Below are 27,649 nucleotides of genomic sequence, written 5' to 3' on the forward strand. Positions count from 1 at the left end.
CCGCCGATTGCTCAGTTTGGCCGGGCGGCCAGCTTTAGGAAGAGTTTTGGTGGTTCCAAACTTCTTCCATTTAAGAATGATGGAGGCTACTGTGTTCTTGCGGACCTTCTATGCTGCAGCCATTTTTTTGTACCCTTCCCCAGATCTGTGCCTCGACACAATCCTGCCTCGGAGCTCTACAGACAATTCCTTCGACCTCGGCTTGGTTTTTGCTCTGACATGCACTGTCAACTGTGGGACCTTATATAGACAGGTGTGTGCCTTTCCAAATCATGTCCAATCAATTGAATTTACCACAGGTGGACAACATCTCAAGGATGATCAATGGAAACAGGATGCACCTGAGCTCTATTTTAAGTCTCATAGCAAACGGTCTGAATACTTATGTAAATAAAGTATTTCTGTCATTTTTTATACATTTGCAAACATTTCTAAAAACCTGTTTTCACTTTGTCATTATGGGATATTGTGTGCATATTGGTGAGGAAAAAAAATGTAAATGTAATCCATTTTAGAATAAGGCTGTAATGTAACAAAATGTGGAAAAAGTGAAGGGGTCTGAATACTTTCCGAATGCACTTCATATGTATCTGTGTATAGGTAATGAGTGGATGGCTCTGTTAACATTCTTAAGTAATAGAACAACTATCTCCTGTACACACACACACACACACACACACACACACACACACACACACACACACACACACACACACACACACACACACACACACACACACACACACACACACACACACACACACACACACACACACACACACACACACACACACATACACACACACACACACACACACACACACACACACACACACACACACACACACACACACACACACACACACACACATGCGCACGCACACACGTACACACACACATATAAAAACAAAAACACAAACAAAAATAAAAATAAACAGTAGAAAACAAAACAACACTGAACATTCCTGCAGAGTCAAACAAACACAAACAATACAATACAAGAAACAAGATGGTGGAGTTATAAACTACGAAAGGTGGATAGATTATATTTAGGGCTGCCTGAGCTCTGAAATGTATGATGAATTACTTAACTCTGCTCAGATTTGTATAATATGTTCATGTCTGTGTCTAAAAAGGCTGTGTTTACCCATCTCACTCTCTCTCTCAATGTCTTTCTGTTTCTGTCTCTCACACATAGGCATCCTGGACAGACTATAGACAAGACGTCTCTTTACACTGACAGCACTCAGCCGGCCTGGAGGAAGATGGGACAACTAAACGGAGCTGCTACCGCTACCGCACACTCACGTCATGCCTCGTTTGAAAAGCATATTCCAGGGAGAGAGAGAGAGAATCCTGGAAAACGCCATTCCAGTCCTGCTGTCTGTCTCTCGACATGTTAGCAGCCCAGCATTAGACAATCACACTCTCATTTCACCACAGCATAGAAACTCTCTCCCCCCTTCGCCCATTATCTTTCTCTCTGTCTCCTCTTTCCTCCGCTACTTTTCTCCTTCTCTGCTCTGCAATCTCCACACCAGTGTTTTAAATAGGTCTTGGATCCTGGACAAAGGACTAGGACATTAGTCATTTAGGCCAGCTCTGCTCTGGCCTGATACACCCCTTCATTCCCAACACACAACCCAAACAGAATAAAGGGTGAGAGGTCAAATGAAAGTGTAAGAACAATGATCGATTTCAGAGAAGAGGAGAGTTTACTTGAAAATCATGAGTTATACAGTATTACAAAAAAGCGAGTGAGAGAAGGAGAGCAAGAGAGAGATGGACTGTGGTGTTTTAAAAAAGCCTCGACGTCCCAACTCTCACCTGTCAATCACAACTCTCCTCCTCAGTCCCCTGGGGCTGGGTGCAGACTAAACACATGCAGAGAAGTGTGCGTGTATGTGTGTGTGTGTGTGTGTGTGTGTGTGTGTGTGTGTGTGTGTGTGTGTGTGTGTGTGTGTGTGTGTGTGTGTGTGTGTGTGTGTGTGTGTGTGTGTGTGTGTGTGTGTGTGTGTGTGTGTGTGTGTGTGTGTGTGTGTGTGTGTGTGTGTATGCAGGTCAGTGCTGTGAAGCGACCACCACCTTAGGGAAGGTCTGTCTGCATAACAATGAGCCAGGATGGAGGGAGAGAGAGAGGGGGAGGGAGGGAAGGAAGGAAGAAGGAAGAGAGACAGGGATGGAGGGTGAGAGGAAGGAAGAGAGAGAGGGAGGGAAAGAGAGAGAGAGAGGGAGGGAGAGATTGGGCCCTGTGGAACAGGAAGGTGCTAGCGATGACATCACTTTGCCCGGGAGGAGCACTTCCTGTCTGACATTCTTCTTTGAAGACACTCACACACTTGCCAGAAAACCTCCATCAACACACACACAAGGACAATGTGCGCCCTTCTTATTATTCCCCCAGTGTCAGGGGGTAAAGTGGGCCACACACGTTCCCCTGGGGAAGACATAGAGAGGCGCACAGCAGTGTCACCTTTCAGCTGCACTGACAGCCCTGCCTGAAGACTGAGACTTACCCTCATATACCAACACAGAACACAAGTGTATACACACACACACCCCACACACACACACACACACACACACACACACACACACACACACACACACACACACACACACACACACACACACACACACACACACACACATCATAAAACAGCTCAGCCCAAAGCTGCAGTTTACAGGATTTCTTACCAATCAGAGCAAAGAAAATACCTTTTGATTTAGTGTGTGTGTGTGTGTGTGTGTGTGTGTGTGTGTGTGTGTGTGTGTGTGTGTGTGTGTGTGTGTGTGTGTGTGTGTGTGTGTCTGTGTGTGTGTGTGTGTGTGTGTGTGTGTGTGTGTGTGTGTGTGTGTGTGTGTGTGTGCGTATTGTCTACAGTAGAGTGATTGTTCAGAAGCGAGGTGAGTTGATTTAAGACTTATCTGGGTGGAGAGAGATGTGCTGAACTCAACTGAGACTGAAACCAGTACAATGAGCACACATACACACGTGTGTGAACTCTCTCCAGCGTGTGTGTGTTTTAATGAAGCAATGACCAGTATTATAACTGATCAAATAAACAGCTGTACTGCTATCGCTGTGGCTGGGTTAGTAGGGGATCTATACCTGGCTCGGGTTTGTGTGTGTGTGTGCACGCGAGTGTGTCTGTGTGTTTGCAGCTACTGTTCTGCTCCAGTGAAGTGGAAGGCCTCACCTCAGCGCTCTGAGACAGCTGCACCCCAACACCACAGGGTCAGCCTGCCCATCACTGTGTGTGTGTGTGTGTGTGTGTGTGTGTGTGTGTGTGTGTGTGTGTGTGTGTGTGTGTGTGTGTGTGTGTGTGTGTGTGTGTGTGTGTGTGTGTGTGTGTGTTCATCTCTTTAGCCTCATGCGTAGGGGCTTATCCCTGTCATCCCAGAAGTTTGATTGAGCCTAGGTGTCAGCATATTAAGCCTTCACACACATTTAATTCTATAGTGAAACTCTGATCTGATCAGTAGATTAATTAAGTTACTGTATGTGCTGTGTTGGGCTGAATTCCACCAACCTGGACTCATGGCTAGACGTAACATAGTAAATGTAAATCTGGGCTATTCCAATTAGTATGATATGTTACGTTACGTTTCATATGGTATGTACTCATTTGTAAATGTCCATCATCTATTTCATATGATATGTTACAAATTCGCAAAACGTATATGTTACGAATTCCAATTTGTTTTGGCTAACGTTAGCTAGGCTAGGGATTAGGGTTAGGGGTTAAGGTTAGGGTTAAGGTTAGGATTTAGGTTAAAGGGTTGAGGTTAGGGTTAGCATAAGGGGAATGATTAGCTAACATGCTAAATAGTTGCAAAGTAGCAAACAGTAGAAAGTAGTTGAAAAGTTGCAAATTAGCTAAAATTGTCCATGATGACATTTGAACACTCAACCTTTGGGTTGCTAGACATTCACGTTACATGCCTACCCATGCATCACCCTACTTACATTTTTCATTTTGGACCTTAAGTAACCTTCTGCGTTACGTAACCATACAACATGTTACATATCATACTAATGTTACGTCTAGTCATGAGACCAGGCTGGCTGGGCTGTGTTGGGCTGTGTTGTGCTGTTGGCCTACTAGGCTGAGGCTCAGGTGTGAGGGTAGCATTGGCTAGCATCAAATTAGGACATGGAAAAACACACCTCCTGGATTAGAAAATAGGTCAGGTGAAAAAAGAGAGAAGGAGAGATAAAGAAAAAGGAGAGATGGATAGAGTGAGAAAGAAGGAGCGATAGAGAAAAAATTGAGGAGGATCTACTTGCTCATTTTACAGCACTACATTCTTAGCAGTTGTATTCAGCATTTCCACAAACAAGTAAAGCAATTACACTGAACACCTTACTAATATTGAGTTGCACCCTCTTTCGCCTTGAGAACAGCCTCAATCTGTGGGTGCATGGACTCTATAAGGTGTCGAAAGCGTTGGCCCATGTTGACTCCAGTGCTTTCCACAGTTGTGTGAAGTTGGGCTCCCGAGTGGCGCAGCGGTCTAAGGCACTGCATCTCAGTGTTTGAGGCGTCTCTACAGACCCCCTGGTTCAAATCCAGGCTGTATCACAACTGGCCGTGATTGTGAGTCCCATAGGGCGGCACACAATTAGCCCAGCGTCGTCCGGGTTTGGCCGGTGTAGGCCGTCATTGTAAATATGAATCTGTTCTTAACTGACTTGCCAAGTTAAATAAACATTTAAAGTTGGCTGGATAGGACAATGGGTGGTGGACCATTCTTGATACACATGGGCAACTGTTTAGTGTGAAAAACCCAGAAGTGTTGTAGTTCTTGAAAGGAACTTACATTTTTTGTCTTGCCCATTCACACTCTGAATGGCACACATACACAATCCATGTCTCAATTGTATCAAGGTTTAAAAATCCTTCTTTAACCTGTCTCCTCCCCATCATCTACACTGATTGAAGTGGATTTAACAAGTGACATCCATAAGGGATCATAGCTTTAACTTGGATTCACCTGGTCAGTCTTTGTCATCGAAAGAGACTCAATTATACAACTTCAACTTCCCCTTGAAACACTATTATAACCACCTGTCCTACGCTGAACAACAGCCTCTCTCCTGTCTTCTCTCTCATCTCTCCTGTCTTCTCTCTCATCTCTCTCCTGTCTTCTCTCTCATCTTTCTCCTGTCTTCTCTCTCATCTCTCTCCTCTCTCCTGTCTTTTCTCTCATCTCTCTCATCTCTCTCCTGTCTTCTCTCTCATCTCTCTCCTGTCTTCTCTCTCATCTCTCTCCTGTCTTCTCTCTCATCTCTCCTGTCTTCTCTCTCATCTCTCTCCTGTCTTCTCTCTCATCTCTCTCCTGTCTTCTCTCTCATCTCTCTCATCTCTCCTGTCTTCTCTCTCATCTCTCTCCTGTCTTCTCTCTCATCTCTCTCCTGTCTTCTCTCTCATCTCTCTCCTCTCTCCTGTCTTCTCTCTCATCTCTCTCCTGTCTTCTCTCTCATCTTTCTCCTGTCTTCTCTCTCATCTCTCTCCTCTCTCCTGTCTTCTCTCTCATCTCTCATCTCTCTCCTGTCTTCTCTCTCATCTCTCTCCTGTCTTCTCTCTCATCTCTCTCATCTCTCCTGTCTTCTCTCTCATCTCTCTCCTGTCTTCTCTCTCATCTCTCCTGTCTTCTCTCTCATCTCTCTCCTGTCTTCTCTCTCATCTTTCTCTCTCCTCTCTCCTGTCTTCTCTCTCATCTCTCTCCTGTCTTCTCTCTCATCTCTCTCATCTCTCCTGTCTTCTCTCTCATCTCTCTCCTGTCTTCTCTCTCATCTCTCCTGTCTTCTCTCTCATCTATCTCCTGTCTTCTCTCTCATCTTTCTCTCTCCTCTCTCCTGTCTTCTCTCTCATCTCTCTCCTGTCTTCTCTCTCATCTTTCTCCTGTCTTCTCTCTCATCTCTCTCCTATCTCCTGTCTTCTCTCTCATCTCTCTCCTGTCTTCTCTTTCATCTCTCTCCTGTCTTCTCTCTCATCTCTCTCATCTCTCCTGTCTTCTCTCTCATCTCTCTCCTGTCTTCTCTCTCATCTCTCCTGTCTTCTCTCTCATCTCTCTCCTGTCTTCTCTCTCATCTTTCTCTCTCCTCTCTCCTGTCTTCTCTCTCATCTCTCTCCTGTCTTCTCTCTCCTCTCATCTCTCTCCTGTCTTCTCTCTCATCTTTCTCTCTCCTCTCTCCTGTCTTCTCTCTCATCTCTCTCCTGTCTTCTCTCTCCTCTCATCTCTCTCCTGTCTTCTCTCTCATCTTTCTCTCTCATCTCTCTCCTGTCTTCTCTCTCATCTTTCTCTCTCCTCTCTCCTGTCTTCTCTCTCATCTCTCTCCTGTCTTCTCTCTCCTCTCATCTCTGTCCTGTCTTCTCTCTCATCTTTCTCTCTCCTCTCTCCTGTCTTCTCTCTCATCTCTCTCCTGTCTTCTCTCTCCTCTCATCTCTCTCAATGTCTTCTCTCTCCTCTCTCCTGTCTTCTCTCTCATCTCTCTCCTGTCTTCTCTCTCCTCTCTTCTCTCTCCTCCTCTGCTGTTATTTGGTTTGTTAAATAAGAGTAGGTCAGCTATCTGCTGTTTGAAATTAAATCTAATTCTATTTGTCACATGCGCTGAATACAACAGGTGTAGACTTTACCGTGAAAGGCTTAGTTATGAGCCCTTCCCAAAGATGCAGAGTTAAAAAGTAAGAACAATTTGCTAAATAAAAAAAGGAAATAGTAACACAATAAAATAACAATAATTCACAATAACAATGAATAACTATAAATAATAATAATTCCCAGACATTTTACAGGATAATGAGCCAGGCAAACACACACACACACACACACACACACACACACACACACACACACACACACACACACACACACACACACACACACACACACACACACACACACACACACACACACACACACACACACACACACACACACACACACACTTCTGGAAGAGTAATGGGAGTGATTGTCTAATTAGCGTGGTCTCGTTAAGAGTCATTTTTGAGAAACAGGTCACTGCAGCAAAACCACAGGAAGGAGGACATTAAGCAAAGTCAACTAATGAGGGAGTTACTGTATGGGATTGTTAGGAGGGCTGATACAGGTACTGTATGGGATTGTTAGGAGGACTGATACAGATACTGTATGAGCTGGAGGTTCAGGTTGTTTTACTGAGACAACTCAACATAACAACCAAGACTTGACAGAAGCAACCCTGAGCTGCTCAATGCTCATCACACACCCACACACTCTCACACCCTGGCATACCTTCCTCCTCTGTACACATCACTGGCAGCACAGTGGTATACACAAGTACATCACCATGACAACTGGGACAGGTGAGAGGGGGGAGCCTGCTTACCTGTCAATGATGACGGGGTCAGAGGGTGTCTCGTTTTTGTTGCCACAACTCTTCTTATCACAACACCGACTGAGAGAGGGAGAGATAGGGAGAGAAAGAGGGAGAGAGAGAGATAGGGAGAGAGAGAGATAGGAAGAGAGAGGTGAAAGAGAGATGGAAAGAAATAAACATAGACGGAGATAGATAGAGAGCGAGAGTGAGAGAGAGGAGAGAGATAAGAAGAGGGGTGAGAGAGTGAAAGATAGGGAGAGGGAAGAGAGAGTGAGAGAGAGTGAGACGAATAACATTGGACACTTTATGGAACACAAAGCCTTCACTATCTCATCCTGGAAAATCCAAGTCCCAAGGTCATCTGATTTTGGTCAAAAGAGCAGGAACCTGGACTTCACCAAAGAAATCAGAAATAGAGACATTGTCATCCTACAAGAAAAATGGTATAGAGGAGATGGACCCACTGGTTGCCCCCTAGGTCACAGAGAGCTGGGAAGGGACTCGGGGGGGTACGCTAATTTGGCAGAGAGCAGTCCTAACTCACTCTATTAAATTAATCAAAACAGGAACATTTTATATTTGGCTATAAATTACAAAGGAAATTATCTCAACAGAGAAAAATGTTCTCCTGTGTGCTATTTATATCCCCCCACTAGAATGCCCAAACTTTAATGAAGACAGCTTCTGCATCCTGGAGGGGGAAATCAATCATTTCCAGGCTCAGGGACATGCACTAGTCTGTGGTGACTTAATGCCAGAACTGGACAAGAACCGGACACCCTCAGCACACAGGGAGACAAACACCTGCCTGGAGGTGATAGCATTCCCTCCCCCATATACCCCCCTAAGCACAACTATGACAACATAAACAACAAAAATGTGTCACAACTCCTGCAGGTCTGTCGCACGCTGGGTATGTACATAGTCAATGGTAGGCTTCAAGGGGACTCCTATGGTAGTGACACCTATAGCTCATCTCTTGGCAGTAGTACTGTAGACTACTTTATCACTGACCTCAACCCAGAGTCTTTCAGAGCATTCACAGTCAGCCCACTGACACCCCTATCAGATCACAGCAAAATCACACTCTACTTGAACAGAGAAATACTCAATCATGAGGCATCAAAGCCAAAGGAACTGAATAATATTAGGAAATGCTATAGATGGAAGGAAAGTAGTGTGTAAACCTACCAAAAAACAATTAAGCAACAACAAATTCAATCCCTTTTAGACAACTTCCTGGACAAAACGTTCCACTGTAACAGTGAAGGTGTAAACTTAGTAGAAAAACATAAACAGTATATTGGTATACCTCTCAGTACAACAGTATACTGCTCAGCTTCCTTATAAAATCTAAAAACCTAAGAAAATGAACAACAATGACAAATGGTTTGATGAAGAATGCAAAAACCTAAGAAAGAAATTGAGAAACCTGTCCAACCAAAAACATAGAGACCCAGAAAACCTGAGCCTAACGCCTTCACTATGGTGAATCACTAAAACAATACAGAATTACACTACAGAAAAAGAAAAAACAGCAATAAACAAACAACAATACAAAGAGTTATCTTTCCAAAACGGAGATACATGGATTAACTGGAACGACTGGAACGAATTGCAAAAATCGCTGAAGCTGGAGACATATTTTCCCCACTAACTTTAAACATCAGCTATCTGAGCAGCTAACCGATCGCTGCAGCTGTACATAGCCCATCTGTAAATAGCCCACCCAATCTACCTACCTCATCCCCATATTGTTTTTATTTACTTTTCTGCTCTTTTGCACACCAGTATCTCTACTTGCACATCATCATCTGCACATCTATCACTCCAGTGTTAATTTGCTAAACTGTAATTATTTCGCTACTATGGCCTATTTATTGCATTACCTCCTCATGCCATTTGCACACACTGTATATAGACTTTCTTTTTTTCTATTGTGTTATTGACTGTACACTTGTTTATTCCATGTGTAACACTGTATTGTTGTTTGTGTCACACTGCTTTGCTTTATCTTGGCCAGGTCACAGTTGTAAAACTAGCTTACCTGGTTAAATAAATGTGAAATAAAAATAAATAAAAAATAAATAAAAAACTACTTCTCCAATCTTTTTGGCCCTATAACAAAGAACAAATAGCAAAAACATAGATATGATCAAATACAAATCTTAGAATCAACTACTAAAGACTACCAGAACCCACTGGATTATCCATAAATGTGAAATAAAAATAAATAAAAAATAAAAAACTACTTCTCCAATCTTTTTGGCCCTATAACAAAGAACAAATAGCAAAAACATAGATATGATCAAATACAAATCTTAGAATCAACTACTAAAGACTACCAGAACCCACTGGATTATCCAATTAGATTGAATGAAGTACAGAACAAAATACAAACCCTCCAACCCAAAAATACCTGTGGTGTTGATGGTATCCTCAATGAAATGATCAAATATACAGACCACAAATTACAATTGGCTATACTTAAACTCTTTAACATCATCCTCAGCTCTGTCATATTCCCCAATATTTGGAACCAAGGACTGATCACCCCAATCCACAAAAGTGGAGACAAATTTGACCCCAATAACTACTGTGGGACATGCGTCAACTGCAACCTTGGGAAAATCCTCTGCATTGTTATTAACAGCAGACTCGTACATTTCCTCAATGAAAACAATGTACTGAGCAAATGTCAAATTTACTTTTTACCAAAATACCATACAACAGACCACATATTCACCCTGCACACCATAATTGACAAACAAATAAACCAAAAAAAGCCAAGGTCTTCTCATTCTTTGTTGATTTCAAAAAAGCTTTGAACTCAATTCGGCATGAGGGTTTGCTATACAAATTGATGGAAAGTGGTGTTGGTGGAAAAACATACTACATTAAAAAATCCATTAACACAATCAGTTCAAATTGGCAAAAACAAAACACATTTCTTTACACAGGGCCGTGGGGTGAGACAGGGATGCAGCTTAATCCCCACCTTCTTCAGTACATACATCAATGAATTGGCGAGGGCACTAGAACAGTCTGCAGCACCTGGCCTCACCCTAGTAAAATCTGAAGTCAAATGTCTACTGTTTGTTGATGATCTGTCGCAAACCAAGGTGGGCCTACAGCAGCACCTAGATCTTCTGCACAGACAAAAAATACAAAGATAATGGTGTTCCAAAAAAGGTCCAGTCGCCAGGACCACAAATACAAATTCCATCTAGACACCGCTGCCCTAGAGCACACAAAAAACTACACAGACCTCAGCCTAAACATCAGCGCCACAGGTAACTTCCACAAAGCTGTGAATGAGCTGAGAGACAAGGCAATAAGGGCCTTCTATGCCATCAAAAGGAACATAAAATTCAACATACCAATTAGAATCTGGCTAAAAATACTTCAATCAGTTAAAGAACTCATTGCCCTTTATGGTTGTGAGGTCTGGGGTCCGTTCACCAACCAAGAATTCACAAAATGGGACAAACACCAACTTATGAGTCTGCAAGCAGATTTCTGCTAAAATATAATCCGTGTACAACGTAAAACACCAAATAATGCATGAAGAGCAGAATAAGGCCGTTACCCACTAATTATCAAAATACAGAAAAGAGAACTTAAATTCGACAACCACCTAAAAGGAAGCTATTCCCAAACCTTCCATAATAAAGTCTTCACCTACAGAGAGATTAACCTGGAGAAGAGTCCCCTAAGTAAGCTGGTCCTGGGACTTTGTTCAGAAACACAAACAGACCCCACAGAGCCCCAGGACAGCAACACAATTCGACCCAACCAAATCATAAGAAAAAAAAAGATAATTACTTGACACATTGGATAGAATTAACAAAAAACAACGCCAAACAAGAATGGTATTTGGTCCTCAACAGAGAGTATACAGTGGCAGAATGCCTGACCACCGTGACTGACCAAAACTTAAGAAAAGCTTTGACTATGTACAGAACCAGTGAGCATAGCCTTGCTATTGAGAAAGGCTGCCGTAGACAGACCTGGCTCTCAAGAGAAGACAGGCTATGTGCACACTGCCCACATAATGAGGTGGATCCTGAGTTGCACTTCCTAACCTCTTGCCAAATGTACGACCATAGAGACACATATTTCCCTCAGATTACACAGCTCCACAAAGAATTTGAAAACAAAACCAATTTTAATCAACTCACTTATCTACTCGGTGAAATACCACAGCGTGCCATCATAACAGCAAGATTTGTGACCTGCTCCCACCAGAAAAGGGCAACCAGTGAAGAACAAACACCATTGTAAATACAACCCATATTTATGTTTATCTATTTTCCCTTTTGTATTTGAACTATTTGCACATCCTTACAACACTGTATAGAGACATAATATGACATTTTGAAATGTGTTTGTTCTTTTGGAACTTCTGTGAGTGTGATGTTTACTGTTCATTTTTATTTCACTTTTGTTTATTATCCACTTCACTTGCTTTGGCAACATTAACATATGTTTCCCATGCCAATAAATCCCTAAAAGAAAGAGAGAGAGAGACAGAGAGAGAGAGAAAGGGAGAGAGAGATAGAGGGAGGGGAGGGGAGAAAGAGAACGACATAGGGAGAGGGGAGAAAGAGATATATATGGAGGAGGAGTGTCACGTCCTGACCATAGAAAGCTGTTATTTTCTATGGTAGAGTAGGTCATGGCGTGACAGGTTTTTTTTCTAGTTTAGATTTTCTATGTTGTTATGTTCTAGTTTTTGTATTTCTATGTTGGGCTTTTTTGGGATGATCTCCAATTAGAGGCAGCTGGTCATCGTTGTCTCTAATTGGAGATCATACTTAAGTAGTTGCTTTTCCCACCTGGGTTTGTGAGAGATTGTTTTTGAGTTAGTGTCATAAAGTTCGTCGTCTGAGGAGGAGAAATCATTGGACCAATATGCAGTGGTTAAGGTGCTCATCTTCTTTTTATTTAGAAGGGAAGAAAATACTCATACAAAACAAACGACGAAAAACAGTCCCGTAAGGTGCTCAGACTATATGAGGAAACAACCACCCACAAACACAAGTGAAAACAAACACACTTAAATATGGCCTCCAATCAGAGAAAACAACAAACAGCTGCCTCTGATTGGAGGTCATTGACAAAACTAACATAGACATAAAAAACTAGAAAACCCACATAGAAATAGAAAACATAGAACATCAACCAAAAACCCCGAAACACACTAAACAAACACCCCCTGCCACGCCCTGACCAAACTACAATAACAAACAACCCCTTTTACTGGTCAGGACGTGACAGTACCCCCCCCCCCCCCCCCACATAGGTGCAGACCCCGGATGCACCGAAACACGAAACTCCCACAAAAATAACCCCAAACTTAAAGGGAGGAAAGGGAGGGTGGCTACCGTCACCGATGGCTCCCGTGCTACACCCCCCTCTCCCCAATCCTCCAACTACGTAGGTGGCTCAGGCTCCGGCTTTAGTCCCCATCCTAACCTGCCCACCCCCCTTGAAGGCTCATGGCTGTAGACCACTGCTGAAGGCTCTGGGCTAAGGTGTGTCGCTGGAGACCTCGGACTGAGGCGCGTCGCTGGAGACCTCGGGCTGAGGCGCGTCGCTGGAGACCTCGGGCTGAGGCGCGTCGCTGGAGACCTCGGGCTGAGGCGCGTCGCTGGAGACTCAGGGCTGAGGAGCGTCTCTGGAGACTCAGGGATGAGGAGCGTCTCTGGAGACTCAGGGATGAGGAGCGTCTCTGGAGACTCAGCGATGCGGAGCGTCTCTGCAGGCTCCGGACTGTGGGCCGTCTCTGCAGGCTCCGGACTGTGGGCCATCTCTGCAGGCTCCGGATTGTGGGCCGTCTCTGGCGGCTCCGGACTGTGGGCCGTCTCTGGCGGCTCCGGACTGTCGGCCGTCTCCGTCGGCTCCGGACTGTGGGCCGTCTCGGTCGGCTCCGGACTGTAGGACATCGCCGGAAGCACTGGACCTGGAACTGTCGCCGGAAGCTCTGAACGGGGAACTGTCGCCGGAAGCTCTGGACGGGGAACTGTCGTCGGAAGCTCTGGACGGGGAAATGTCGCTGGAAGCTCTGGACGGGGACTGCGCACTGAAGACCAGATGCGTGGGGCTGGCTTTGGAGGCGCCAGACTAGTGACACGCACCACAGGGCTAGTGCGAGGAGCAGGAACAGGACGTACTGGACTGGGCAGGTGCACTAAAGGCCTGGTGCGTGGGGCTGGCTTTGGAGGCGCCAGAACCGTAACACGCACCACAGGGCTAGTGCGAGGAGCAGGAACTGGATACACTGGGCCATGAATACGCACTGGAGGTCTGGAGCGCAGAGCCTGCACAACCCGTCCTGGCTGGATAGTAACTGTAGCCCTGCACGGGCGGAGTGCTGGCACAGGGCGAACTGGGCTGTGCTGAGTCATGATGGTTGCCGTGCGTAGAGCAGGCGCAGGGTAGCCTGGGCCTAGGAGATGCACTGGTGGCCAGATGTGTTGTGCCGGTGCACTTCTCCCTGGCTGGATGCCCACTCTAGCATGGCACTTACGGGGGGCTGGTATCACCCGTACCGGACTGTGCGTGCGGATGGGCGAGACCGTGCGCACTTCCGCATAGCATGGTGCTCTCACCGCCAAACGCTCTCCATAATAAGCACGAGGAGTTGGTTCAGGACTATTGCCTGACTTACTCCAACTCCCCGTGTGCCCCCCCCAAAAAATGTTTTGGGGCTGCCTCTTCACCTCCTGAAATGGAGGATATAGTGCCTCGTACCTCCGACGCTCAGCCTTTGCTGCCTCCAGCTCCTCCTTCGGGCGCCGGTACTCCCCAATCTGGTTCCATGGTCCTTTTCCATCCATTATTTCTTCCCATGTCCATGACTCTAAATAGCTCCTCTGTTGCTCCTTCCTCCGCTGCTTGGTTCTCTTATGGTGGGTGGTTCTGTCATAAAGATTGTCGTCTGAGGAGGAGAAATCATTGGACCAATATGCAGTGGTTAAGGTGCTCATCTTTTTATTTAGAAGGGAAGAAAATACTCATACAAAACAAACGACGAAAAACAGTCCCGTAAGGTGCTCAGACTATACGAGGAAACAACCACCCACAAACACAAATGAAAACAAACACACATAAATATGGCCTCCAATCAGAGAAAACAACAAACAGCTGCCTCTGATTGGAGGTCATTGACAAAACTAACATAGACATAAAAAACTAGAAAACCCACATAGAAAGAGAAAACATAGAACATCAACCAAAAACCCCGAAACACACTAAACAAACACCCCCTGCCACGCCCTGACCAAACTACAATAACAAACAACCCCTTTTACTGGTCAGGACGTGACAGTTAGTGTATGTTGCACCTCCTCGTCATGGTTTGTTGTTTTTGTTCTTTAGTTTAATTGTGTATCTTGCATAGTTTCACAGTTCAATAAAATATGTGGAACGATACACACGCTGCACTTTGGTCCGCTCCTTCCGACGAACGACGTGACAAGGAGAGAGAGAGAGAGATAAACTCAGCAAAAAAAGAAACATCCCTTTTTCAGGACCCTGTCTTTCAAAGATAATTTGTAAAAATCCAAATAACTTCACATATCTTCATTGTAAAGGGTTTAAACACTGTTTCCCATGCTTGTTCAATGAGCCATAAACAATTAATGAACTTGCACCTGTGGAACAGTCGTTAAGACACTAACACCTTACAGACGGTAGGCAATTAAGGTCACAGTTATGAAAACTTAGGACAATAAAGAGGCCTTTCTACTGACAAAAAACATCAAAAGAAAGATGCCCAGGGTTCCTGCTCATCTGCGTGAATGTGCGTTAGGCATGCTGCAAGGAGGCATGAGGACTGCAGATGTGGCCAGGGCAATAAATTGCAATGTCCATACTGTGAGACGCCTAAGACTGCACTACAGGGAGACAGGATGGACAGCTGATCGTCCTTGCAGTGGCAGACAACGTGTAACAACACCTGCACAGGATCGGTACATCTGAACATCACACCTGCGGGACAGGTACAGGATGGCAACAACTGCCCGAGTTACACCAGGAACGCACAATCCCTCCATCAGTGCTCAGACTGTCCGCAATAGGCTGAGAGACGCTGGACTGAGGGCTTGTAGGCCTGTTTTAAGGCAGGTCCTCACCGGACTTCACCGGCAACAACGTAGCCTATGGGTACAAACCCACCATCGCTGGACCAGACAGGACTGGCAAAAAGTGTTCTTCACTGACGAGTCGTGATTTTGTCTCAGCAGGGGTGATGGTCGGATTCACGTTTATCGTCGAAGGAATGAGCATTACACAGAGGCCTGTACCATTGAGTGGCATCGATTTGGAGGTGGAGGGTCCGTCATGGTCTGGGGCGGTGTGTCACAGCATCATCGGACTGAGCTTGTTGTCATTGCAGGCAATCTCAATGCTGTGAGTTACAGGGAAGACATCCTCCTCCCTCATGTGGTACCCTTCCTGCAGGCTCATCCTGACATGACCCTCCAGCATGACAATGCCACCAGCCATACGGCTTGTTCTGTGTGTGATTTCCTGCAAGACAGGAATGTCAGTGTTCTGCCATGGCCAGCGAAGAGCCCGGATCTCAATCCCATTGAGCACGTCTGGGACCTGTTGGATTGGAGGGTGAAGGCTAGGGGCCATTCCCCCCAGAAATGTCCAGGAACTTGCAGGTGCTTTAGTGGAAGAGCGGGGTAACATCCCACAGCAAGAACTGGCAAATCTGGTGCAGTCCATGAGGAGATGCACTGCAGTACTTAATGCAGCTGGTGGCCACACCAGATACTGACTGTTACTTTTGATTTTGACCCCCCTTTGTTCAGGAACACATTACTCCATTTCTGTTAGTCACATGTCTGTGGAACTTGTTCAGTTCATGTCTCAGTTGTTGAATCTTGTTATGTTCATACAAATATTTACACATGTTAAGTTTGATGAAAATAAAAGCAGTTGACAGTGAGAGAATCTTTCTTTTTTTGCTAAGCTTATATAGGGAATGAGAGAGAGAGATATATAGAGGAAAAGGGGAGAGAGAGATATAGATAGGGAGGTGGAGAGAGAGAGATGGAGAGAGAGGGGACAGAGAGAGAAAGATATAGGGATGGGAGAGAGTGAGTGACAGATAGGGAGAGCGGAAAAAGAGAGAGATACAGGGAGGGGGAGAGAGATATATACAGGGAGAGGGAGAGAGTGAAAGATAGGGAGAGGAGAGAGAGTGACAGATAAGGAGAGGAGAGATAGAGGGAGAGAGAGATAGGGAGAGAGCGAGATATAGGGAGAGGGGAGAGAGAGATATATAGGGAGAGGGGAGAGAGAGGGATATAGGGAGGGAGGGGGAGAGAGAGTGACAGATAGGGAGAGGGGGAGAGAGAGATATATAGGGAGAGGGGACAGAGATATATAGGGAGAGGGGACAGAGAGAGAGAGATATAGGGATGGGAGAGAGTGAGTGACAGATAGGGAGAGTGGAAAAAGAGAGAGATACAGGGAGGGGGAGAGAGATATATACAGGGAGAGGGAGAGAGTGACAGATAAGGAGAGGAGAGAGAGAGGGAGAGAGAGAGAGATAGGGATAGGGAGAGAGTGAGATATAGGGAGAGGGGAGAGAGAGATATATAGGGAGAGGGGAGAGAGAGGGATATAGGGAGGGGGGGAGAGAGAGTGACAGATTGGGAGAGGGGGAGAGAGAGATATATAGGGAGAGTGAGAGAGAGATATATAGGGAGAGGGAGAGAGTGAAAGATAGGGAGAGGGGAGAGAGTGACAGATAAGGAGAGGAGAGAGTGACAGATTAGGAGAGGAGAGAGAGGGAGAGAGAGATATGGAGATATAGGGAGAGGGGAGAGAGATATATATAAGGATGGGGAGAGAGAGATAAAGGGAGAGGGGAGAGAGAGATATATAAGGAGAGGAGAGAGAGAGAGAGAGAGAGAGTGACAGCTAGGGAGAGAGATATATAGGGAGAGAGAGAGACATATAGGGAGACGGGAGAGATAGAGATATATAGGGAGACGGGAGAGAGAGAGATATATAGGGAGACGGGAGAGAGAGATATATAGGGAGACGGGAGAGAGAGATATATAGGGAGACGGGAGAGAGAGATATATAGGGAGACGGGAGAGAGAGATATATAGGGAGCGGGGAGAAAGAGAGATATATAGGGAGCGGGGAGAAAGAGAGATATATAGGGAGCGGGGAGAAAGAGAGATATATAGGGAGCGGGGAGAAAGAGAGATATATAGGGAGCGGGGAGAAAGAGAGATATAGGGAGCGGGGAGAAAGAGAGATATATAGGGAGCGGGGAGAAAGAGAGATATATAGGGAGCGGGGAGAAAGAGAGATATATAGGGAGCGGGGAGAAAGAGAGATATATAGGGAGCGGGGAGAAAGAGAGATATAGGGAGCGGGGAGAAAGAGAGATATATAGGGAGCGGGGAGAAAGAGAGATATATAGGGAGCGGGGAGAAAGAGAGATATATAGGGAGCGGGGAGAAAGAGAGATATATAGGGAGCGGGGAGAAAGAGAGATATATAGGGAGCGGGGAGAAAGAGAGATATATAGGGAGCGGGGAAAAAGAGAGATATATAGGGAGCGGGGAGAAAGAGATAGGGAGAGAGATAGGGAGGGGGACAGAGATATATACAGGGAGGGGGAGAGAGAGCGACAGATAGGGAGAGGGGACAGAGAGAGATATATAGGGAGGGTGACAGCAAGATATATGGAGAGGGGAGAGAGAGAGTTACAGATAGGGAAAGGGGAGCGAGACATGTATAGGGAGAGGGAGAGAGAGATATATATAGGAAGAGGGGAGAGATATGGAGGGGGAGAGAGAGAGATGGAGAGAGAGGGGACAGAGAGAGAAAGATATAGGGATGGGAGAGAGTGAGTGACAGATAGGGAGAGCGGAAAAAGAGAGAGATACAGGGAGGGGGAGAGAGATATATACAGGGAGAGGGAGAGAGTGAAAGATAGGGAGAGGAGAGAGAGTGACAGATAAGGAGAGGAGAGATAGAGGGAGAGAGAGATAGGGAGAGAGCGAGATATAGGGAGAGGGGAGAGAGAGATATATAGGGAGAGGGGAGAGAGAGGGATATAGGGAGGGAGGGGGAGAGAGAGTGACAGATAGGGAGAGGGGGAGAGAGAGATATATAGGGAGAGGGGACAGAGATATATAGGGAGAGGGGACAGAGAGAGAGAGATATAGGGATGGGAGAGAGTGAGTGACAGATAGGGAGAGTGAAAAAAGAGAGAGATACAGGGAGGGGAGAGAGATATATACAGGGAGAGGGAGAGAGTGACAGATAAGGAGAGGAGAGAGAGAGGGAGAGAGAGAGAGATAGGGATAGGGAGAGAGTGAGATATAGGGAGAGGGGAGAGAGAGATATATAGGGAGAGGGGAGAGAGAGGGATATAGGGAGGGGGGGAGAGAGAGTGACAGATTGGGAGAGGGGGAGAGAGAGATATATAGGGAGAGGGAGAGAGAGATATATAGGGAGAGGGAGAGAGTGAAAGATAGGGAGAGGGGAGAGAGTGACAGATAAGGAGAGGAGAGAGTGACAGATTAGGAGAGGAGAGAGAGGGAGAGAGAGATATGGAGATATAGGGAGAGGGGAGAGAGATATATATAAGGATGGGGAGAGAGAGATAAAGGGAGAGGGGAGAGAGAGATATATAAGGAGAGGAGAGAGAGAGAGAGAGAGAGAGTGACAGCTAGGGAGAGAGATATATAGGGAGAGAGAGAGACATATAGGGAGACGGGAGAGATAGAGATATATAGGGAGACGGGAGAGAGAGAGATATATAGGGAGACGGGAGAGAGAGATATATAGGGAGACGGGAGAGAGAGATATATAGGGAGACGGGAGAGAGAGATATATAGGGAGACGGGAGAGAGAGATATATAGGGAGCGGGGAGAAAGAGAGATATATAGGGAGCGGGGAGAAAGAGAGATATATAGGGAGCGGGGAGAAAGAGAGATATATAGGGAGCGGGGAGAAAGAGAGATATATAGGGAGCGGGGAGAAAGAGAGATATAGGGAGCGGGGAGAAAGAGAGATATATAGGGAGCGGGGAGAAAGAGAGATATATAGGGAGCGGGGAGAAAGAGAGATATATAGGGAGCGGGGAGAAAGAGAGATATATAGGGAGCGGGGAGAAAGAGAGATATATAGGGAGCGGGGAGAAAGAGAGATATATAGGGAGCGGGGAGAAAGAGAGATATATAGGGAGCGGGGAGAAAGAGAGATATATAGGGAGCGGGGAGAAAGAGAGATATATAGGGAGCGGGGAGAAAGAGAGATATATAGGGAGCGGGGAGAAAGAGAGATATAGGGAGCGGGGAGAAAGAGAGATATATAGGGAGCGGGGAGAAAGAGAGATATATAGGGAGCGGGGAGAAAGAGAGATATATAGGGAGCGGGGAGAAAGAGAGATATATAGGGAGCGGGGAGAAAGAGAGATATATAGGGAGCGGGGAGAAAGAGAGATATATAGGGAGCGGGGAAAAAGAGAGATATATAGGGAGCGGGGAGAAAGAGATAGGGAGAGAGATAGGGAGGGGGACAGAGATATATACAGGGAGGGGGAGAGAGAGCGACAGATAGGGAGAGGGGACAGAGAGAGATATATAGGGAGAGGGAGAGAGAGATATATAGGGAGAGGGAGAGAGTGAAAGATAGGGAGAGGGGAGAGAGTGACAGATAAGGAGAGGAGAGAGTGACAGATTAGGAGAGGAGAGAGAGGGAGAGAGAGATATGGAGATATAGGGAGAGGGGGAGAGAGAGATATATAGGGAGAGGGAGAGAGAGATATATAGGGAGAGGGAGAGAGTGAAAGATAGGGAGAGGGGAGAGAGTGACAGATAAGGAGAGGAGAGAGTGACAGATTAGGAGAGGAGAGAGAGGGAGAGAGAGATATGGAGATATAGGGAGAGGGGAGAGAGATATATATAAGGATGGGGAGAGAGAGATAAAGGGAGAGGGGAGAGAGAGATATATAAGGAGAGGAGAGAGAGAGAGAGAGAGAGAGTGACAGCTAGGGAGAGAGATATATAGGGAGAGAGAGAGACATATAGGGAGACGGGAGAGATAGAGATATATAGGGAGACGGGAGAGAGAGAGATATATAGGGAGACGGGAGAGAGAGATATATAGGGAGACGGGAGAGAGAGATATATAGGGAGACGGGAGAGAGAGATATATAGGGAGACGGGAGAGAGAGATATATAGGGAGACGGGAGAGAGAGATATATAGGGAGCGGGGAGAAGAGAGATATATAGGGAGCGGGGAGAAAGAGAGATATATAGGGAGCGGGGAGAAAGAGAGATATATAGGGAGCGGGGAGAAAGAGAGATATATAGGGAGCGGGGAGAAAGAGAGATATATAGGGAGCGGGGAGAAAGAGAGATATAGGGAGCGGGGAGAAAGAGAGATATATAGGGAGCGGGGAGAAAGAGAGATATATAGGGAGCGGGGAGAAAGAGAGATATATAGGGAGCGGGGAGAAAGAGAGATATATAGGGAGCGGGGAGAAAGAGAGATATAGGGAGCGGGGAGAAAGAGAGATATATAGGGAGCGGGGAGAAAGATAGATATATAGGGAGCGGGGAGAAAGAGAGATATATAGGGAGCGGGGAGAAAGAGAGATATATAGGGAGCGGGGAGAAAGAGAGATATATAGGGAGCGGGGAGAAAGAGAGATATATAGGGAGCGGGGAAAAAGAGAGATATATAGGGAGCGGGGAGAAAGAGATAGGGAGAGAGATAGGGAGGGGGACAGAGATATATACAGGGAGAGGGAGAGAGAGCGACAGATAGGGAGAGGGGACAGAGAGAGATATATAGGGAGGGTGACAGCAAGATATATGGAGAGGGGAGAGAGAGAGTTACAGATAGGGAAAGGGGAGCGAGAGATGTATAGGGAGAGGGAGAGAGAGATATATATAGGAAGAGGGGAGAGATATGGAGGGGGAGAGAGATATAGGGACAGGGAGAGATAGGGAGAGGGGAGAGAGATATATAGGGAGATGGGAGAGAGAGATATATAGGGAGGGGGACAGCAAGATATAGTGAGAGTTAGAGATCGAAAGAGGGAAGAGAGAGATATAGGGAGGGGGAGAGAGAGAGAGATAGGGAGATAGGGAGATGGGAGAGAGAGAGATATTTATTTTATATTTATTTAACTAGGCAAGTCAGTTAAGAACAATTTCTTATTTTCAATGATGGCCTAGGAACAGTGGGTTAACTGCCTTGTTCAGTGGCAGAACGACAGATTTTTACCTTGTCAGCTCTCACCATTAGGCTACCTAGGCTACTCATATAGGGGCGGCAGGTGGCAGGTCTTCCCCTCCCAAATAGGGAGAGGGGGAGAGAGATAGACATATAGGGAGAGGGGAGAGATACAGATATATAGGGAGAGGGAGAGAGAGAGAGACATACAGGGAGAGGGGAGAGAGATAGACATATAGGGAGAGGGGAGAGAGAGTCATATAGGGAGAGGGGAGAGAGAGTCATATAGGGAGAGGGGAGAGAGAGAGCTATAGGGAGAGGGGAGAGAGAAATATAGAGGGAGAGGGGAGAGAGAGATATGTAGGTTAGAGGGGAGATATATATATATATATAGGGAGAGGGGAGAGAGAGATATATAGGGAGAGAGAGAAATAGGGAGAGGGGAAAGAGAGAGACAGGGAGAGGGGAGAGAGATATATATAAGGAGAGGGGCGAGAGAGAAATAGGGAGAGGGGAGAGAGAGAGACATATAGGGAGAGGGGAGAGAGAGACATATAGGGAGAGGGGAGAGAGAGAGACATATAGGGAGAGGGGAGAGATAGAAATATACAGGGAGAGGGGAGAGATAGAGATATATAGGGAGAGGGGAGAGATAAATAGGGAGAGAGAAAGATAGGGAGAGATAGGGAGAGAGAGATATTTAGGGAGAGGGAGAGAGAGACATATAGGGAGAACTTATCTCCCTAGACATCTTATCTTCTCTATTTCTCACAAGTTCTCCCTGTCTCTCTTTCCACCTTCCTCCCGTTCCTCCTCCCTCCCTTCTTGTCTTCCTCTCTGCCCCCCCTCTCCCTGTCTCTCTCTCCACCTCCCTCCTGTTCCCCCTCCCTTCTTCTTACCTTCCTCTCTGCCCCCTCTCTCTCCCTCTCTTTCACTCCCTCTCTCTCTCCCCCTTTCCCTCCCTATATCTCATTATCTCTTGACCTCCTCTCCCCCTCTCTTCCTTTGCCCCATTCTATTTATCTCTCTCTCTTTCTCTTTTCTCTCCCTCTCAGAACTGGGTCATGCTGTGGTCCCACTGGACCTGGGGAGCGTTTCATTCTGGGTACAGGGGGAGGGGGAAGCAGACTGACAAGCCGTTTCTGAATAAACCGATCTTCTGACTGTACCTGGGGGAGACACACACACACACACACACACACACACACACACACACACACAGAATTTATGTCTGTCTCCCTCTCTCTCTCAGCATGCATTATCTATCTTACCTGCACATGATCTCATGAGTCATTAAAACCCGACACATTTCAGGGTTCTTATCCTGTCCCTCATAGGTGATCGCCTGGAGAGAGAGAGAGAGAGAGAGAGAGAGAAAGAAAACAAATCCAATTTTGATGAACTCCCATATCTATTGTGTGAAATACCACAGTATGCAATCACAGCAGCAAGATTTGTTAAGAACAAACACCATTGTAAATACAACCAATATTTATGTTTATTTATGTTCCCTTTTGTACTTTAACTATTTGCACATCATTACAACACTGTATATATACATAATATGACATTTGAAATGTCTCTATTTCTTTGGAGCTTTTATGAGTGTATTTTACATTTTACATTTTAGTGAATGTGAATTTTAGTGAATGTGAATGTGAATGTTTACTGTTCATGTTTAATTGTTCACTTTTGCTTATTATCTATTTCACTTATTTTGGCAAGGTAAACATATGTTTCCAATGTCAATAAAGCCCTTTGTATTGAATTGAGAGAGAGAGAGAGAGAGAGAGAGAGAGAGAGAGGTTTGGTTTGTTAGCAAAATAGTTTGCCAAGTGGTTTTCATCTGGTATCATGAGATACATAATGTGTATCTATATATGTGTGTGTGTGTGTGTGTGTGTGTGTGTGTGTGTGTGTGTGTGTGTGTGTGTGTGTGTGTGTGTGTGTGTGTGTGTGTGTGTGTGTGTGTGTGTGTGTGTGTGTGTGTGTGTGTGTGTATTTGTGTTTGTGTCTCTGTCTGTCTGTCTGTCTGTCTGTCTGTCTGTCTGTCTGTCTGTCTGTCTGTCTGTCTGTCTGTCTGTCTGTCTGTCTGTCTGTCTGTCTGTCTGTCTGTCTGTCTGTCTGTCTGTCTGTGTGTGTGTGTGTGTTTGTGTGTGTGTTTGTTTGTGTTTGTGTGTGTGTTTGTGAGCAGTTGGTCTGCCAGACTGTAGTATAGTGCACCATCTGGCCCTTCCAGCACCTCTTCCAACATCCTCGGTCCAGTTTCACCTCAAGCCAACCACACTACATGCTCTCAGACCTGTGAGTCATACACACAAACAGACAGACACACACACACACACACGTACCCACACACACACATTGCCTTTCATGAAAGAGATGGTACCTGTTTGGTCATGGAATCGATGAGGCGCACGTAGAAGTCCTGTTCTGTCCTGATACCTACATACAGAGAGAGAGAGAGAGAGAGAGAGAGAGACACAGTAAAGAAAGATATATAAAGTAAAGAGAGAGAGAGAGAGAGACAGAGATACAGTAAAGAGAGAGAGAGAGAGACATACAGTAGAGAGAGATATACAGTAAAGAGAGATATATACAGTAAAGAGAGAGAGAGAGAGATACAGTAGAGAGAGATATGCAGTAAAGAGAGAGATATACAGTAAAAAGAGAGATACAGTAAAGAGAGATGTTAGAGAGATACATAGAGAAACATACAAAGATAGTTAGCCTGTACTGTATGTATATATGCTATTAGATTTCATGGACCTAATGGTCATTTCGGTTTCAGATTAAATTAAAACCTGTTGGGGCTAGGGGGCAGTATTTGCACGGCAGGATAAAAAACCTACCCGATTTAAACTGGTTACTACTCTTGCCCAGAAACGAGAATATGCATATACTTAGTAGATGTGGATAGAAAACACACTAAAGTTTCTAAAACTGTTTGAATGGTGTCTGTGAGTATAACAGAACTCATATGGCAGGCCAAAACCTGAGAAGATTCCATACAGGAAGCGCCCTGTCTGACAATTTGTTGTCCTTCAGTTGCATCTCTATCGAAAATACAGCATCTCTGCTGTAACGTGACATTTTCTAAGGCTTCCATTGGCTCTCAGAAGGCGCCAGAAAGTGTAATGGGGTGTCTGCTGTCTCTGGGCGAAGAACAGCAGGAGAATTTGTGAGTGGTCAGCCTGGGAACAGTGACACTGGAGATGCGCATTCATGAGAATTCTCAATTTTTTTCTTTCAGCCTGAATGAATACAACGTCGCCCGGTTGGAATATTATCGCTATTTTACGAGAAAAATAGCATAAAAATTGATTTTAAACAGCGTTTGACATGCTTCGAAGTACGGTAATGGAATATTTTTTGTCACGAAATGCGCTCGCGCGTCACCCTTCGGATAGTGACCTGAACGCACGAACAAAACGGAGCTATTTGGATATAACTATGGATTATTTGGAACCAAAACAACATTTGTTGTTGAAGTAGAAGTCCTGGGAGTGCATTCTGACGAAGAACAGCAAAGGCAATCCAATTTTTCTAATAGTAATTCTAAGTTTGGTGAGGGCCAAACTTGGTGGGTGTCAAAATAGCTAGCCGTGATGGCCGGGCTATGTACTCAGAATATTGCAAAATGTGCTTTCGCCGAAAAGCTATTTTAAAATCTGACACCGCGATTGCATAAAGGACTTCTGTATCTATAATTCTTAAAATAATTGTTATGTATTTTGTGAACGTCTTGACGGTCGCCTAGGTTAGGGGGCGCTACAGCGATTTTTGAAAAAAATGTGTGCCCATTTTAAACGGCCTCCTACTCAAACTCAGAAGCTAGGATATGCATATAATTAATACTTGTGGATAGAAAACACCCTAAAGTTTCTAAAACTGTCTGTGAGTATAACAGAACTCATATGGCAGTCAAAACCCCGAGACAGATCGTAACAGGATGTGGAATTCTGAATTGCGGACTCAACTTCATCACTTTGCCTATAGATCACACCGTGAGCTATGGTTCATTGAGCACTTCCTATTGCTTCCACTAGATGTCCCCAGTCTTTACAAAGTGGTTTGAGTCTCCTACTGTGAAAACTAACAGAATGAGAGTCTGTGGAAAGTGGTCACATGGAGAGGGCCATCACCATTATGACGCCGGCGCCCCTGGCTACCCTCCCCTTTCGAAACGTTTAGAAAGACAATGCAACCGTCCCCCTTGAATCTTATTGGAGCTCTGGTTGAAAAAGGCCCTAAAGATTTAGGTTATACAACGTTTGACATGTTTGAACGAACTTAAAAAAAAAAAAAAATCATTTTGTTGAGAGAGGAGTCCCGCCGACGACGGTACTTTTGGAGCAGCCTTCAGAACGCGCTAACAACAACAAGCTATTGGGACATAAAGGATTAACTTTTTCGAACAAAAATACATTTGTTGTGGACCTGGGATTCCTGGAAGTGCCTTCTGATGAAGATAATCAAAGGTAAGGGATTATTGACAATAGTATACAAGAGTAGATTTGATATGCGATTGTTCCAAGATGGCGCTGACCTGTAACGGTAGCCTATTTTTCTGAGTATCGCATCCCCTTTTATCGCAAAGTGTGATTACCCAGTAAAGTTATTTTTAAATCTGGCATTACAGGTGCTTTCAAGAGATGTTAATCTATAAATCTTAGAATGACAATATTACATTTTAAAAATGTTTTCGAATAGTAATTTAGTAAATTGTAGCGCTGTTTCACCGGATGCATTTGAGGGAAAATAGTTAGTCAACGTCACGCGCCGATGTAAAATGCTGTTTTTATATATAAATATGAACTTTATCGAACAAAAGAATGCATGTATTGTGTAACATGATGTCCTAGGAGTGTCATCTGATGAAGATTGTCAAAGGTTAGTGCTGCATTTAGCTGTTTTTTGGTTATTTGTGATGCATGTGGTTGGTCGGAAAATGGCTATGTGGCTACTTTTACGATATACTCCTCTAACATAATCTAATGTTTTGCTTTTGCTGTAAAGCCTTTTTGAAATCGGACAATGTGGTTCGATTCAGGAGAGGTGTATCTATAAAACGATATACAATAGTCCTATATTTGAAAAAAAAAAAAAATGGTGATAGGATTTTTCGCTGGATGTTGATCCCGCATACGGGACGAGCCCGTCCAGAGGTTAATCATGAGTAATTTAGTAAATTCACCGGAAGTTTGCGGTGGGTATGCTAGTTCTGAACATCACATGCTAATGTAAAAAGCTGTTTTTTTATATAAATATGAACTTGATTGAACAAAACATGCATGTATTGTATAACATAATGTCCTAGGAGTGTCATCTGATGAAGATCATCAAAGGTTAGTGCTGCATTTAGCTGTGGTTTTGGTTTTTATGACATATATGCTTGCTTTGAAAATGGCTGTGTGATTATTTTTGGCAGGGTACTCTCCTGACATAATCTAATGTTTTGCTTTCGCTGTAAAGCCTTTTTGAAATCGGACAATGTGGTTAGATTAACGAGAGTCTTGTCTTTAAAATGTTGTAAAATAGTCATATGTTTGAGAAATTGAAGTTATATCATTTTTGAGGTATATGTATTTCGCGCCACGCGATTCCACTGGCTGTTGACTAGGGTGGGACCTAGCCCAGGGAAGTTAAAATACAAATTCTGTATTTGTTATTGTTAATGGAGATAGAAGATTGCCCATTCTTGTAGAGCACATAAGTCTGTGGCATGCTCTACAAAAAAAAAAAAGATATACACTACCGTCAAAAGTTTGAGGTCACTTAGAAATGTCCTTGTTTTGAAAGAAAAGTATTTTTTTTGTCCATTAAAATAACATCAAATTGATCAGAAATACAGTGTAGACATTGTTAATGTTGTAAATGACTATTGTTGCTGGAAACGGCAGATTTTTTATGGAATATCTACATAGGCGTACAGAGGTGGTGGAGGCAATGTGATGGTCTGGGGGTGCTTTGGTGGTGGTAAAGTGGGAGATTTGTACAGGGTAAAAGGGATCTTGAAGAAGGAAGGCTATCACTCCATTTTGCAAAGCCA

The 27,649-nt window shown here is 44.9% G+C and overlaps 1 protein-coding gene across 2 annotated transcripts in view; it reads right to left on the reverse strand.

Moving 5' to 3' along the window:
• The window catches only part of LOC106604287 (transcription factor COE1), a 108,286-nt gene that overhangs the window by 77,297 nt on the left and 3,340 nt on the right, over positions 1–27,649 (reverse strand). For both annotated transcript variants that reach the window (XM_045717922.1, XM_045717920.2), the window contains exons 4-6: positions 23,987–24,042; positions 22,869–22,942; positions 7,376–7,444 (exon numbers count right to left, since the gene is read on the reverse strand). In XM_045717922.1, the coding sequence (XP_045573878.1) occupies positions 7,376–7,444; positions 22,869–22,942; positions 23,987–24,042 (199 nt within the window). The remainder of the gene's footprint in view (positions 1–7,375; positions 7,445–22,868; positions 22,943–23,986; positions 24,043–27,649) is intronic.

Source organism: Salmo salar, chromosome 05, assembly GCF_965601325.2.
Source record: "Salmo salar chromosome 05, fSalSal1, whole genome shotgun sequence".
NCBI lineage: Eukaryota > Metazoa > Chordata > Actinopteri > Salmoniformes > Salmonidae > Salmo > Salmo salar.